This window comes from Triturus cristatus, chromosome 4_2 (assembly GCF_964204655.1).
Source record: "Triturus cristatus chromosome 4_2, aTriCri1.1, whole genome shotgun sequence".
Classification (NCBI taxonomy): Eukaryota; Metazoa; Chordata; class Amphibia; order Caudata; family Salamandridae; genus Triturus; species Triturus cristatus.
Window position 1 is genome coordinate 679542306 of NC_140586.1, and position 16598 is coordinate 679558903.

The following is a 16598-nucleotide window of genomic DNA, read 5'->3' on the forward strand; positions in this document are numbered from 1 at the left end:
TGATAGTGTAATCTCAAGGCCTCTCAAAACTGGATTATGGCAATGTCATCTTCACAGAAACTTCGAAAAATTACCTTGCCACCTCTAGGAACAGTTCTCAACATGGCTGCCCGGCTCCTAATAGGTTTTACACGGTTTGAGCACATCTCACCAGCCCTCAAGAACCTCAATTGACTTCCCACCGAAGGAAGATGTATCGACAAGACTGCTTGCATCACCCACAAAGCCCTTCATACACATAAACCCAACTATCTAGATACCACACTTCCTAAAGCATGAAGAGCCAGGACTCTGAGAAGCTCCAACTCACTTCTTTCTATACCTCCTAAACTGAAAAAGAAATCCTTCCAGACACATTCATTCTCTGGAAATGCACATAGGATCTGGAACTCACTCCCTAGAGTTCTCCGCTGCAACTCTTCCTTTTCCTGCTTCAAACAGGACCTTAAATACCTACTGTTCGACAAATACTTCAATACGCACCCAAATTGAGCTGTGTTCCCGAAGCTAACACATGAACCGACTAGACTCTTTGCGTCGGTCAATTGATTGTATCAGCGGTCTACTATGTCATTAACTCCATGAACTTATGCTGTTCTGATGCCCGCATATTATAATTACCTTGATTGCCCAACGATTTCAATCAATTATATATATATATATATATATATATATATATATATATATATTCACTGAAAAAACCATAGGTTTCAGGGGCGTTATAGTTAGCTGGACTCTTCACTCGTACAAAACCATTGAAATTCCCCCGTTATATATAGTTCAGCTAACTATAACTCGCGCGCCCGCAATGCAGTGCTGATGACGTCACATATTACATCACTCATGACATGGTCAGTGACATCACTCATGACATCACTGATGACATCTCAAATGACATCACTGATGACATCACTGATGAAATCATCCAGTGAATGTGTGTTTTTCTGAAAAATAAATATGTTTTATATATGTATATCTCAAGGTCGATGGAAGAATAAATGGGTATATACGTGTATAAATGGATGATTTGTTTTTGAAAAATTGATTGTAAAACTGACTGATTAAGTGTATCTTAGTGAATACATGGCTTAGTGAGTAATGTTTAAATATGTAAATATCTGTATCAGTCTCTCATTTTGTGTATAAGGGGCTGCATGGGTTGGTGAGTAGCTTCATGGGTGTCTATATAGGTTATTAGTTGGTTTTTTGAGTATCAGTATGAGTGTCTGACTGTCTGTATGGTTCGGTGGGGAGTATTACGTAGTGCATAGGTGCATGAATGAGTGACTCACTGTTTGTATGTGTTGAAGACAGCATGTTTGCAGGACTGTATGGGTGGATGAGTGTGTGCATGGGTGTGTTAGTCAGTGAATGACTGTCTCAATAGTGTCTTTATGAGTAACTACATATGTTTTAAACTAGTATATGTGACTATTGGTGTATATAAGTGAGTATATGTGAGAGTGAGAGATTGGAAGAGTTCCTGTATGAATAAGTATTTGTTTCTATAAGTGATTGTTTAAAAGACTAAGTATGTGTAAGTTTCTGTAGAAGTAAGTGTGGTGGTGTGTGTATAACTGTATATGCAAGTAAATGGATGTTTGATTCTTTATTAGCATGAGTGACTGTGTGTGTGAGTAACTATGGATGAGTGGCGTTGTGTAACAGGATGTATAGGTGTATGAGTACATATGATGAGGGAGTACATGTATGAGTGACTGTATAGGACTGTTGGTGAAAGAGTGGACGTGTATGTGGATCTTAGAATTACTGAATAGGTTGTTGTAACTGGTATTGGTATGTCCATTGTTTTGAAAATTTTAGTTTCTATTTTTGAATGTGTGTATCAAAGGTTATATTAGGGGGAGAGGAGGTATGCCACTCTATCACAAGGATGATGTCATCAGTGATGTCATTTGAGATGTCATCAGTGATGTAATGAGTGATGTCACTGACCATGTCATGAATGATATAATATGTGACGTCATCAGCAGTGCATGCGGACGCACGAGTTATAGTTAGCTGAACTAACTATAACGGGGGAATTTCAATGGTTTCGTACGAGTGAAAAGTCCAGCTAACTATAACGCCCCTGAAACCTATGGTTTTTTCAGTGAATTTTTAAGGTTTTTTAAATGCTAATTCCTAACTATAACATGCCTGAAACCTATGTTTTTTTCAGTGAATTTCAAAGGTTTTTTAAATGCTAATTTCTAACTATGCCTACAGAGATAGGACATGTGAAGAAAGAAGAAAAAACGCACAGAAAGAAAAAAAAGAAATGCAGAAAGAAGCAACAGAAGTCCTCAGAGACGAAGAAAAGTGCAGGAAGAAGGATAACGTGCAGAAAGATCAAACAGAAGAGCAGAAAGAAGCCTTGTTGCAAAATCATCCTGTACCCTCAACTTTTTCAGACGGATACTGGTGGTAACTGAGTCTGACTAACCAGTCCTAGAGCCAGTGCTATGGTAAAAGACACTCCCAATACATTGAAAACACCAGGGAACACTATGCGTTGGGGTCCCCCTGTGATTAGCATGACCTCCTCTGTAAGCCCCTAGTATATAATAGGGCAGGGGATTAAAACTACCTCTTAAAACGCACCACAGGGCGTGTTTGCACACGTCACCTCAGGCCCCGTCCCCTCCCTTCCCCACTGTGTAAACACGCCCTGTGGCCGTTTTAAGTTGGGAGATTAAGTCCCCTTGAATCCTAAGGGTCCCTAGGGTCAAACTAGACCACTAGGTACCTCCAGTAAGTGCCACAGAGCTGCGTTGCAGAGAGGTGTAAAAAGTGGCGTGGCCTCAGAACACCTGTCTGCAACGCAGCTACCTGGCACATACTGGAGATACATGTTGGGCTAGTTGGCCCTCAGGGACCCTCTGTATTGAAGGGGAATTAATTCCCCAACTTACAACTGGCCAGGGGGCTCGTTTGCAGAGTGCTGCAAGGAGGGGGCGTGGCCTCCGGCGCGATGCCGGTCTTTTATTTATTTAATTATTTTAAGAAGGAGGGCTGTGTGGCCCCCCTTCTTTTTCTAATTGATCGGCCCTGGGGACCCCATCCCCCAGGGCCTGCACCCTAATTTTTTTTGTTGGAAAAAATAAATTTGGAAGGGGGCAGCGTGGCCCCCCTCCCAAGGCCTTAATCGGCCCCGGGGACCCCAACTCCCGGGTCATGGCCTTTTTTTTTTTATTCTTTAGGAGGGGGGCTGCGTTGCCCCCTCCTCAGGCCACTTATGGCCCCTGGGACTCCATTCCCCGGGGCCGGCCTTTGGTTTTTATTATTTAAAAAAAATATATATTTATAGAAACACCTAGGGCATGCTGGACAAACCGTATGTACCTATCACCATGACGATTTGCATGATATTCATTAAAAGGCGACTATGCATACAATGAATCCACGTGGAATGTATTTACTAGTGAAGCTCTGACGTGTCTGACGCTCTACCGTGCCCCCCCACGCCGGTGGGTACTCTCCAAGTAGACACCCTTGTCATTTATTTATGCAAACATGGGTAGCTATTGACGGGCACATTTAATACACACGCACACCAAGCCATTCAAAGGGGATTCGACAAAAATTTTACCAAACTATGCAAGAAATCCCCCTCACGGTTAATAAAACACACATCCACCGCCGGATGTGTAATACTTTTTATTTTACTCTCTGGAAAGGAGACGAACCTCACTTGAGAGTCACAGCGTGCTACTGGCTGAGCCCAATGCTGTGTTACACCCACCAGTGCCTGCCGAGTGCCACACACCTCTGTGTTGTATTCCACCAGCTAGTGAGTATGCTATGACACTCTCTAGCCCATGTGCACTATAACACCACCCCGTGAATACGTCATGCCACACTTGCCTTCGCACGGGTTATATTGCCCCATCTAACATGCCTTCCTCGATGCCTATGTTATAACGCACGGCGCTATGCCATACATATTACAATCTGGGATCTATATCTTTGTCACAGTGCATATGCAACGCTACACTCCCCAGCACATATTTTATATTACAACTTTAGAAACTAGTTAGGTTACACAACACTGCCCTGTGCATATTACACTCCAAGGCGCGTATCGCATAGCACGCGCTAGTGCCTGTGCTATCTCGCGCTCTCCAATGAATCTGTCATTGCGCACAATGTATTGCATATTATATTTCATTCCCGGTTCATCTTATATCACACTTTTTGGTGCATAGTTTATACCATATACTATATCTAGTTTTCATTTTCTATCGTGCTCTCAGTACTATGTTCTATATAACACTGCGTCCACCTACCCTTTTCACGGGCATTACATTTTGCGATGGGGGTGGAGGGTCAGTGGGTGTTTCTGCCAAGTGAGCCCGGAGTCACAGTCACAAACGTCCTCTTCTTCCTGAATAAAAGTGAGATTATGCTGCATATTTTAAGTAGTTCGCACAGACACACATTTTAAAAACAATAAAGTTCCTAATACCCACCTTCTCTGAACAGTTAGGTTGCTGCCACATCCACCTCCTCCCTATCCTCTGTTGTCTGAATCCATGGACTAGCCTCCTCCCTCCTGCCATGCATGGTCTGATGTGCTGCCACTGCCCTCCATTTAGCATGATGTAGCAGTCCACTCCTCCTGCCCTCCATTGCCCAATTCTATGGCCCATCATTGACCTCCTGCTAAGCCTCTGTGCTTAGCTTGCCGCCCCTATTCTCCTTCCCCCTGCCCTCCGATGTCTTTGTGCATGTCCCTGCTCCATCCTTTTTGCCCACCATGTTCCATGGACCTGCCACTCCTATCTACTCTGAGTATTCTGTTGAGCTGCCACTCCTCTCCCACCTGCCTAGCATTGTCAGATGACTGTAACCTGTCCCTGCCACCTCCACCCTGCCTGTCCACATGCCATGCCCCTATCCCCTTCCTCCTGTCCTTCATGGTCCATTTTACTGCCACACCCTTCGGCCCTCCCTGGTCTGTTGTGCTGCAACTGCTCCTCCTGCCTGCCCCGCGCGGTCTGTTGTGAGGCCCCTTCCCCTGAACTCTCTTGTCTGTGCCCAGGTCCTGACCCTCCCTTCTATCCTCCATGGTCCTTTGTACATGCCCCTGCACCCTCCTTCTTGCCCATCATAGCCATTGTGCTGCCACTAACCCTCCCGCTTGCCATGCATGGTCTTCTGTGCTGCCATGGCCCCTCCCACCTTCCCTGTGTGGTCAGCTAGCTGCCCCTGACCCCCTCCCACCTTCCCTCCATGGTCTGTGTGTATGCCATCATAGTCTCAATGTGTCTCTCCATGGTGTGTCTTGTTTCTAGTGCCCATCCTGCCTGACCTCCATGGTCAACTTGCTGCTCCTGCCCTGCCCCCTTACCCCCAGCCCTCTGTTTCCATGTGCAGACCCCTATTCCCTCCCTCCTGGCTTGTCTGTTCCATTGTAATGCCCCTGATCCAGCCCTCCTGCCCTTTATGGTCTGTTATGCTGCAGCTTTCTCTCCTGTCTGTCCATTATGGTCAGCTAGCTGCCATTGCCTCTTTCCCCTCTGTTCTCTGTTGTCCATGTGCATGGTCCTGTCCCCTCCCTATTGCTTTCTATGGATTGTTGTGCTGCACTCCCGTCCCGCATGCCCTGTGTGGTGTATTGTGCTGCTGTAAACCCTGATGCCTGCCCTGTAGGGTCAGTTTTGTGCACCTCTCCATGTCCCTCCTGACCTCTGTTATCCGAGTCCATGTCCCTACCCCAATTCCTCCTGCCTACCATGATCCAATGTACCATACTTGCGAACATTTTAAACTTGGTAAGAGGGAGATTTTGAAAAAAAACTGGGGTATTGATTTTCCCCTTTGAGTTACATTGAAAAAGAGGAGATTGTAGACAGGAGACAGATCAAATAAAGCCCATTTGAGCTTAAAAACATTGGACGTTTCCTGGCTGAAACGGGTCTGTTGGCATGTATGGTTGTACTACCACTGCCTTTTCCTTCTGCCCACAATGGTCTATTATATTGCCACAGCCTCTCTTGCCAGTCCTGTATTGTTGGTTTGTTGCCCCTGCCCCCCTTTCCACTGCCCTCCATAGTCTGTTGTGCTGCCACTGCCCTTCCTGCCTGCCCAGTGTGGTCAAATTGTTTCCTCTGCACTCTCCTACCTGCCTTCAATTTTCAGAGTCCGTGCCCCTGGCCTCTGCCTCTCAACAGTATCCCAATGAACAACTAGATTGCTAACATTCTATATTTATTACAAAAGTGTGGAACGCCTGACGTCATCTTGATGTAATCAAAACTGTAATACCTAGAGCATTTCCTTTAGAAATTAAATATATGAGAGGGTCTTATTTGCATCAGAATTATGGTTAGTGCTCTAAAAAACTAAAATGAGGACATATTTTCTGAGTTTTCAAATAGCGACAAAGAACTTTTAAATTATTTGTAATCTTTATGTTTTTTGATCCAGTTCACCACTTGATTAAATGTTGCACTTAGGGGAGAGGATGCGGTGTTACTTCCAGAGCTGCAGACTTTGCAACTGGGGAACCAGGTTGGAGTTTCTGCTTCAGCTCAACATTCTGTGATTCTGGTCAAATCACTTAATCTCCCCATGTCTACAATCAAAATGAATTTGATCTTGTGTAATGTAACCAATGCTCATGTAAAGTACTCCAATACCTGACAAGTCTGCACTATATAAAACTGCAAATACACAAAAAATAAGTGTTTTTGCACACTTCTATCATTGGGCTACATGTGGGCTACATCTGGGTGATATTTGTGCTGCATTTGGTCTCTTTTGTCTCTGGTGGCCATCTTGGGAGATTTATTTGTTATGAAGTTTCCTAATTTCCTCATTTACTGCAGTCTCCTCAGTAGGAAATGCTTTCCGTTTTTTACTTTGATTCCATCAAGAAGGTATTCAGATATGTCACACATTTGCCATAAATTCTGAATGTTAGCACTCTAGTTGCTCATTAGATCACTGTAGTAAAGCTACTGCTCACCACGGAAGTATGCTGCTGGTATTAAAAGTGTATGTTTCAGTCTGCATATCAGCATTTTTTAATGAAATAGAAGAGGATTTGAGAAGTCACTCAAAATTTGCCCTAATTTTTCTTTCTTCAGCACTAATCATAATTTCTATGGTAAAATGAACCCCCTCATTGTGTTCCTTTTTAAATTAAATGTTTTAAGTGTTACCAGTTTATTCCAATCAAGATGGCTACAGGTGTGCCATACTTTTGTCATAAGTAAGACAGTAAGTGCTCTAGTTGTTCTTAAGAACACTCTGGGACATTCTGTCATTGGGCTACATCTGGGTGATATTTGGGCTACATTTGGGCTCTTTTGTCTCTGGTGGCCATCTTGGGAGATTTATTTGTTATGAAGTTTCCTAATTTCCTCATTTACTTCAGTCTCCTCAGTAGGAAATACTTTCAGTTTTTTACTTTGGTTCCACCAAGAAGGCATTCAGATGAGTCACACATTTGCCATAAATTCTGAATGTTAGCACTCTAGTTGCTCATTAGATCACTGTAGTAAAGCTTCTGCTCACCAGGGAAGTCTGCTGCTGGTATTCAAAGTGCATGTTTCAGTCTGTATGTCCCAATTTTTTTATGAAATAGAAGAGGATTTGAGAAGTCAAAATGTGTCCTAATTTTTCTTTCTTCAGCACTAATCATAATTTCTATGGCAAAATGAACCCCCTCATGTTGTTCCTGTGTAAATTAAATGTTTTAAGTGTTACCACTTTATTCCAATCAAGATGGCTTCAGGTGTGCCATACTTTTGTCATAAGTAAGACTGTTAGCGCTCTAGTTGTTCTTTAGAACACTCTGGGAAGCTGCAGTAGAACACAAAGGAATCAACTGAAAGTCTCTGCCCATGTTGGATGTACATGTTTTACTGAGAATGTCAGACTTCATTCTCACATGACTGAGAAAGATAATGTGAATTTACAGAAAATATGCTCTCAGTTTAGCTTATAGATCACCTTCCAAACCTCTGTGGGAAAAGCATGAGAAAATAGTTTTCTCTCAAACATGATTCATGATATCACAGCAGAAGGCTTTTTCACATGGTAAAATCACCTTAGAACACACCACAATTCTTAAAATGAGTATGGTACCATCAACAAATGATTTATAATGTAACTAAAGTCTTAAAACCTTCTATTAACTGCAATGCTTTTTAATGAGGTGCTATCATGTATATTGGTCCCAAGATGGCTGCCAACACTTCTTGGATGAAGTGCTGACAGCCAATCAGATCGCACGATGAGATGTGTGGTTAGGCTCCGCCCAGATATATCTATCTTTTTAACTCTAATTTTCTCAGGAACTACTGAACGGATTTACACCATTTCAGGAAAAGGCACGAGTCTGAACTGAGGACTACCTCTTTGCCAAATTTGGTGTAATTCCGTTCAGCAGTTCAGGCTGTAGCTGCGTCAACAGGTCCTATGGGAAAATGCATGGGGAAAACGTGTTTTGGGACCCCCCTGTTTTCTCGACCACCCCGCCCCCCCATACCCCCCGCTTGACAAGTCACCATGAAATTTTCAGGATATGAGCGGACCGGAGCTGGCCAAAAGTTTGGATAATTTCGATAATTTGGATAAAGATTCGTCAATCGGCGCCAACGTTATTCCAAATAGAATGTTGCAGATTTCCTATGGAAAATAGGTCCTAACTATAACTACCTACTGGCGACTACCAGTAGGTAATATATACTTCAACCAATCTCACATTATATGTAAAACGCTCTGATGCCTTCTGGTCTAGCTAGAGCTATATAAAACCTATAAATAAATGATTAGAACTAAATTGGAAATATTTGATATTAATCACTCATATTATGTCTGACTGTGGAGCGCAAGAGTGTACAATGATGCTGAACAGTGTAAGAATGAATACTTGTGGAAGAGGTGCGCTTGTGAAAGTCAGTGCTAGAATTAAGGGCAGAAATTAATAACAAATAATTGATTTTGACATGACATTGTTAACATGGTATTTCAATTTTGAGGATAAAATTATTTTTCTGAAAATAGAGAAATCAGGAAAAAAACGTTTAGGTGGACAAACGATAAAGTAACTTGCAAAGTAAACAACGTACATGAAAACCCAACCTAACACTCAGTATGGGGTCAACCAGGTCAGGAACATGAGGTAATGCCAAACATATATTAATCAGTAAAAGTCTCAGAGAAAAGTTGAAAGTTCAGCACATGTAAATGAAGCTGCTCTTAATCAACCTCGGTGGTTGCTGGCAGGAAGATGCCTGGAAGAGGAGCATAACTGAACACATACTGCACACGAGGACTGCAGTACTGTATTTGAGGCTTCCATAACTGGACACAGAAGCCAAAGCCCTTCGCACTAAGTCCAGCCAGCGCGGCCTTCAGATCTGGACCGAACATGCAAATAAGGGTGCGGGAATAGGTTACAGTTCTGCAGCTGAGCCATTTAGAAGTGAACGCGAAACTGTAGCCAAGGCCTTATGAAATGTTCTCAACGCTGCAGATGACGTGGTCTGAAGTCTGCACACAAAATCCAGATCTGAATAATGCAAGTGAGGCCTACAGAACTGGACAGGAAACTGCAGAGAACTGCAGGAGTGCATACATCCTGCAAACGAGTCCTCCAGCACTGGACACAGTACAGCCAATGAGACCTCCTGAATGGAACACAGAATCTAGAAGTGGCCTTCAGAACAGGGCATAATGCTCTACATATGACCGTCAATGCAGGACATACTGCTGTAGATGAGGCCTCCACAACGGACACAGCACGACTTAAGAGACGTGGACAGTACAGAGTACACTGCATATGAGGTCTCCGGAACGAGTCACACCACTGGTCTCGTCGTGTCCAGGAATGGACACACACAACCCTAGCCTTGCCATGTACTGTGTGTTGGGAGGCACTGATGTGGTTTTGTATTCCCCCCGCTGCCTGGACTCATTTTATTTAACTCTGCAATTTTCTGGGGCCCGCGCTATCTCCCATTTTCTTTCCAAGTGTGCTTTCCCCTTCCACACTGCCGCCTCCTTGTGCTTTCCACTCCCACTTGAACCATACATTTCTCTTTAAACCTGGCATGCAACTGTGAACCCTGTCCTCCTTCCTGAAACCTGTGTCACTTTGTACCATGTGCATCCTTTAATCCCTTACTCCGCTTGCACCCTTCATACCTTTTTGCACCGTCTGCTTTCCCTTACACCCTGCGCTCCCCTTCCACTCTTCCTTCGCCATGCAGCCTGCACTACCCAGTACATCCTGTGTTTCCCCGTCAGCCTGCATTCTCCTTTGTGTGGTGTCTGCCCCAGCCCCTCACACTGTTACAAGAACCCTGTGAAATCTTGCACCTTTACCCGTTTTGCTCAATTTACCCTTCTACACAATGCACCATCTCTTCCAGCGTGTGCGCCCCCTCCTCGTCTGCACCCCCCCTTGTACCATCTGCTTTTGCACCATCTGCTTCCTTTTGCACCACCTCTTCCAGCGTGTGCGCCCCCTCCTCGTCTGCATCCCCCCTTGCACCATCTGCTTCCTTTTGCACCATCTGCTTCCTTTTGCACCACCTCTTCCAGCGTGTGCGCCCCCTCCTCGTCTGCATCCCCCCTTGCACCATCTGCTTCCTTTTGCACCATCTGCTTCCTTTTGCACCATCTGCTTCCTTTTACACCACCTCTTGCAGCGTGTGCGCCCCCTCCTCGTCTGCATCCCCCCTTGTACCATCTGCTTCCTTTTGCACCACCTCTTCCAGCGTGTGCGCCCCCTCCTCGTCTGCATCCCCCCTTGCACCATCTGCTTCCTTTTGCACCATCTGCTTCCTTTTACACCACCTCTTCCAGCGTGTGCGCCCCCTCCTCGTCTGCATCCCCCCTTGCACCATCTGCTTCCTTTTGCACCATCTGCTTCCTTTTGCACCACCTCTTCCAGCGTGTGCGCCCCCTCCTCGTCTGCATCCCCCCTTGTACCATCTGCTTCCTTTTGCACCATCTGCTTCCTTTTACACCACCTCTTCCAGCGTGTGCGCCCCCTCCTCGTCTGCATCCCCCCTTGCACCATCTGCTTCCTTTTGCACCATCTGCTTCCTTTTGCACCTTGGCCCATTCCTTTTGTGTTCCCCTTGGCCTAACATCCTGCGCTTCCCTTGGCACTCTGCCCTCCACATTACATCCATACACCTTTATGCCCCGTGCTCCCTCTTGCACATGCGCTTTCCCTGTCTGTACCATTACCTTTGGACATTACCATCTGATATAGCTTTTATATAGTAAGAAGTAATCACCAAGTTTCACCTATACCCAACATGGGCGCAGCATTGCAGTTTGGGCAACAGTGATGCATAGTTGCCTAACACAAAGGTTAAAGGACAGGTGTCAGTATACCTTGAGAACATATCTTTAGCATTCTAAAGCGAAGACGATGACTTTGCCAATGCTTTTCTCTCTCAGCCCACTGCCCCTCTGGGCGACACACACACCTCGACAAGCCAACTTCCTGTTAAGTTTTCTTCTCTCTGGCTTCAAGGATGTGCTGCAGAAGAGATGTTTCACGGTTTTTATTCCACACAAACCCCATATTCATTTCTTCTGTGTAGGTTTGAAACCCATAGGACCCATCGTTAAACACAGTCAAATTGATTGCTACTCGGTGTCTGAACAGACTTTCACTACCTGAATTATAAGCTGACTATTGCATCAAAAACATATTCAACTCATGTAAACTGGCATAATATATGCAAACGTGCAAGTATTTAAAGTATGCATAATTTCATACGAGTTTTATTATTGAACTATTTATCACATTCAAATGTCTTCTTTTCCAGGCACTTAAACTGAGGGAAAGTTGCAACTGTCCTGCTCTCACCCACCCAGACCCTCGACTGGTTTTCCTCGTTGCTATGAATGAACTTATCGAAAAGAAAGCAAAAAGGGCTCCGGACTCCAGGCAAACACAAGATGTGGGCCTTCCACCCCAAGTGCAAGCAAAACATACAGCCATCGCTGCGGGCAGTGCTGTAGAAAAAAAATAATGCAAAATTACAAATACTATTGAATTGGATTTCTTCCGCTTTCAGTTTGAAAGAGTCCTGGTGCTAATATGACGTGTATACTTTTTGTAAGAAAGCAAAGGGCTCTATCTGAAAGGGCGCATTGATATTTACCAGCCATTTGCGGTGCGTTAAGACGAAGATCTGTCAATCATGTATCCTAAACATACAATTGTGTGGAAAATGTTCAGTACTGAATTATCTACTATAGAGTGAAAATCAAGCAAATGATTGTACCTTTCTACTTAGCTACATTACGGTAAACACACTGTGAATAAACTGTGAACTTGTTTCCAATTCTTTTTTACTGCGACTCGTTTGTTTGCCTGTCTCTTTCCTGTCCCCTAAGTGTTTGAAAAGTGGCACCTGGTGGTGAAGATGACAGCTGTATAAGAGTATTTAAAAGGGAGACCACTGGAGTGTCCACGGCAGCCCGTCTTTAAGGGGCCATTCTCGAGTCTTTCTGGGCATCGTGCTTTAAATTAATGTATTCCCTGAATCGCTGAGGATTGAGACGCTGCAGTACACCTTCCCACTTCATCACAACACACAACCCTTCCACACTGTGCTTGTTCTTCCATTTTAGTGGAGGATGTTTCACTGTGCTTTGCTGGTCCTATTTCTTCTTGTCAGGCTTCGGTGGGTGAAAGATGTTGCCAACCAAGCCCCCCCCCCTCCTCCTCCTCATGGGGTGGGGGAGAGGGCGAGGCACAGACAGTGGTCAGCGGTGGTTGGCCGCGCAGACACGTTGGGTGCCGGAGCCTGGCTGAAATGAGCAAAATGCTGTGCGCCATTTTAATAATGCTTACACTCACATTATGTCTTGAACCGTCTGTGAGTCACCCATGGATTGTACATTCTACAACATTGTGTAATGACGCAGAAGTTTCACATAGCTTTTGGAAATAAATGTCTGCACTTTACAAATTTCCAGTTTATATTGACATTTTCTATAGTACCACATGCCATCTTTTTGACCCCAGCATGTAAACAAAAGTCTAGAGGTGAATTATGTATTGTAAGGCAAAGCTTTACTTTTCTCACATATTTTTTGTAACACACCTTTGAATAAAGGCACAGCCAATATGAAATGTGCGTCTGCAACTCACACTAGTACTGCTTACACTTAATTTAAGGTGTCATAAGGAGTGCATGGCAGCGGTGCAAATTTTACTTTGCTCAGTAAACTACAGCTGGTGAATTTCCGTTTTTTTGGGGGGTCTAGTATGTCACTGTATACTGAAACAAGCAGAGTTTCTTCACTGTGTCCTGAATTCTAATCCAGATTGGTCAAAAGTAGCATTGGACGGTGTGGGTCGGAGTTGGAATGTATCCTTTGCAAGGATCTCTGAGTTTTCTGAAAGCATGACAGGGTGGCATTAGCTGTTGTATGTAGCAGGGTCGAAGTAATCTGTCTTAATGGAGTGTTTCATGGTGTGTGTAACCACTGCCTGTTGTGAAATATTTGTAAATAATGTCTCTGGATTTGCTAGGATCTCTGCATGAAGTGCAGGGAAGGTTGCAGGGCCAAACCCCCTCCAGGTGGCGAGTCGCCCCTCCCCGCTTCCCCATTCTGCTCCCCTAAAACACCACTGACAACTTTCTTGGGTGCCTGAAAAGGTCGCAGTTTTATTAGCATGATAACAACTTACACATTTGTATCACATTGATCGTGGTTATGTACATGCTGCATTATTATTGTCCTTGACCCATTTCTAGCAATCGCCTAGGCGAGGAGGGGACCCTTTTTGCGTTCTGTGCTTCCGGGTCTAGGCTTCAGCTTGCTACCGATTTGGCGGGTCTCCGTTTGGACCTGTCCGGGCTGCAAGTGCCGTCCCGCTCGCCCTGTGCCCTTTCGTGGGTCCTCCCCTCGCCCAGAGGTCCCTGCCGGCTGGCATCCCAAGGGCCTTCTCTTGCGCATCTGCTCTAATTTCTTGCGATTGGGTCCTTTGCTTTTGTCTCCTTCTGAGCCCCTGCCGTGAGGCATCCCAAGGGTCATGAGAGAGCATTACCTCTAAACTTTGCTGGCGGCGTGCCGCCCTTTGGCTTGCTCACTGCCCCTGCCGTGCGGCATCCCCAGGGCCCTGTGAGAGCCTCACATCTATCTTCTACTGAGTTCTTCCCTTTTGTTTGGTAATTTAGTTAGTTTAGCTCCGCTACCCTCCACCGTGCAGCTGCGACGCCCGACTCTTAGGTGTGGGTGGGTGGGTTTCTCCTTTCTTTGTCCTCAGCTCGGGGAGGGGGGGGATTTGTGGCTCCACTTGCCCCTGCGTCCCTCTTTATCCCCCCCCCCAGCCCCTATACTCGCCCCCTGATTGGGGGGGTGCAAGCCCGTGCCCCCCCGGGCCAATCCTGGCCGCGTTGGCCTAGCCCCCATGCAAATTCCCGGAAGGGGTTGGGCGGGGGGAGGGCCGCCGCCCCCGGATGGCGTTTTGACCCGGGCCTCTAATGGGTCCGGCTTTGCCTACCCGGCCCGGGTTCTAACCCCCTCCAGGTGGCAAGTCGCCCCTCCCCGCTTCCCCATTCTGCTCCCCTAAAACACCACTGACAACTTTCTTGGGTGCCTGAAAAAGTCGCAGTTTTATTAGCATGATAACAACTTACACATTTGTATCACATTGATCGTGGTTATGTACATGCTGCATTATTATTGTCCTTGACCCATTTCTAGCAATCGCCTAGGCGAGGAGGGGACCCTTTTTGCGTTCTGTGCTTCCGGGTCTAGGCTTCAGCTTGCTACCGATTTGGCGGGTCTCCGTTTGGACCTGTCCGGGCTGCAAGTGCCGTCCCGCTCGCCCTGTGCCCTTTCGTGGGTCCTCCCCTCGCCCAGAGGTCCCTGCCGGCTGGCATCCCAAGGGCCTTCTCTTGCGCATCTGCTCTAATTTCTTGCGATTGGGTCCTTTGCTTTTGTCTCCTTCTGAGCCCCTGCCGTGAGGCATCCCAAGGGTCATGAGAGAGCATTACCTCTAAACTTTGCTGGCGGCGTGCCGCCCTTTGGCTTGCTCACTGCCCCTGCCATGCGGCATCCCCAGGGCCCTGTGAGAGCCTCACATCTATCTTCTACTGAGTTCTTCCCTTTTGTTTGGTAATTTAGTTAGTTTAGCTCCGCCACGCTCCCTATGGTTTCTCGATCAGAGGGAGCTCCCCCCAACCGCCCCCTGCCTTGTCTTACTGTCATAGGAAACCCCTCTGCTCCAGTACCCCTACAATGTTCAGCAGAAACATATCCATTCCCACCCCTGTGAGGTGTACCCCGTCCTCGCTGTGATACCCCGGGGATCTTAGGTTTATGAACCCATGACGGACGAAACCCCAGCCATTGGCCTTGCATACCTTTGCCATAGTAATATTGAGCTTTCTTCTGGACTTTTCCACTGCTCCTATGTCAATTGCCCCCCGCCATGCCTTCCGCGCTATGATTTCAGAAAAAGTTATGTCAGCGGGGCGTACCACGCGTGCCACCGCCGTGGGACCCTTCTGCATATCTTCTAGGAGTGCCCTCCGCCCCATTGCTGCCAAGTCATTCCCGCCTAGGTGGACCACCACTGCGTCCGGCTTGCTACCCCGCTGCAAAGCGTCCCGCACTGTGTGCAGCAGATGTTCCCATTTCATCCCGGGACGCCCCCACCATTCAATGCCGGTGTCCCGTAGCCATATTCCGCCAAAGTCCCGTCTGGCCGCTGCCCACCTCTGTGCCCGCGTCACGTAAGAGTGCCCCACGATCCACACCTTCCTTTGCGAAGCGTTTGGACCTGTAAAAACGGGGGTGGGGGGGGGGTGGGGGAGAGGTGCGGGCTTAGTACAGTGTTGGGCGTATGTACCGCTTGTAAGCGCCGGATGCCCAACGCCCTATCCCCTTGATTACCCCCCCGCCCATACCCAGCTCTGCCGCCGTGGTGGCCGCCCCAATTCTGAATGAGTGTGACCCATATTCCCGCGCAGGAAGCCACAGAGCGTCTAGGGCCTTCCTCATTACTGCTATGAACTGAAAGCGGCTGAGGAACGACCCATCCCTGTGTTGAAAAAGCGGCCCCTTCCTCCCTTGGCCGCTCTCTAGGTGGCTTTTTAGTAGACAAACTGGGCAGTGCTCTGCGTCCTTCGTGCACTGCAATCTGGTCCATATCCCCTTGCCCGTCTGGTCCGTCTTGGACCTCCGCAGCAGTATGTCCATGTGCCCCTTCTGCATGTCTACTTCCTCTCTATGTATGCAGGCCGCTCCTGAGTCCACCGCTGAAGGAGCTACCACCTCGCTGATTCTATATGCCCCGAAGAATGCTACTGCGAATGCTGCCCGGAATAATGTGATTTCATGTCGCGATGAGCATATCCCGGCCAGGGTCCCCAGCATTGCCTGCAGTAATTTGAAGTGGATGGGGCGCCTGGCGTCCCCTGGTGCCCGCTGTAGCCTACCCCACCCTTTCATAGCCATCCGACACTCGAACGCCCTCGTTGGATCCTCCCGCCCTGCCATCTTTGTGTAATGCGCTATTGCACTTAAATGCGCTTGTGCCCAGGTTTTTGACTTCCCTTCCCGGAAGGCCCAATCTATGAATCCCAGGATGTCCTTTT

The 16598-nt window shown here is 46.7% G+C and overlaps 1 protein-coding gene across 1 annotated transcript in view; it reads left to right on the forward strand.

Moving 5' to 3' along the window:
- The window catches only part of OMA1 (OMA1 zinc metallopeptidase), a 601584-nt gene extending 589258 nt beyond the window's left edge, over positions 1 to 12326 (forward strand). The window contains exon 9 of the mRNA XM_085602499.1: positions 11805 to 12326. Coding sequence (XP_085458625.1) covers positions 11805 to 12011 — 207 coding nt within the window. The 3' untranslated portion in view covers positions 12012 to 12326. The remainder of the gene's footprint in view (positions 1 to 11804) is intronic.
- Positions 12327 to 16598: the final 4272 nt, after the last annotated feature.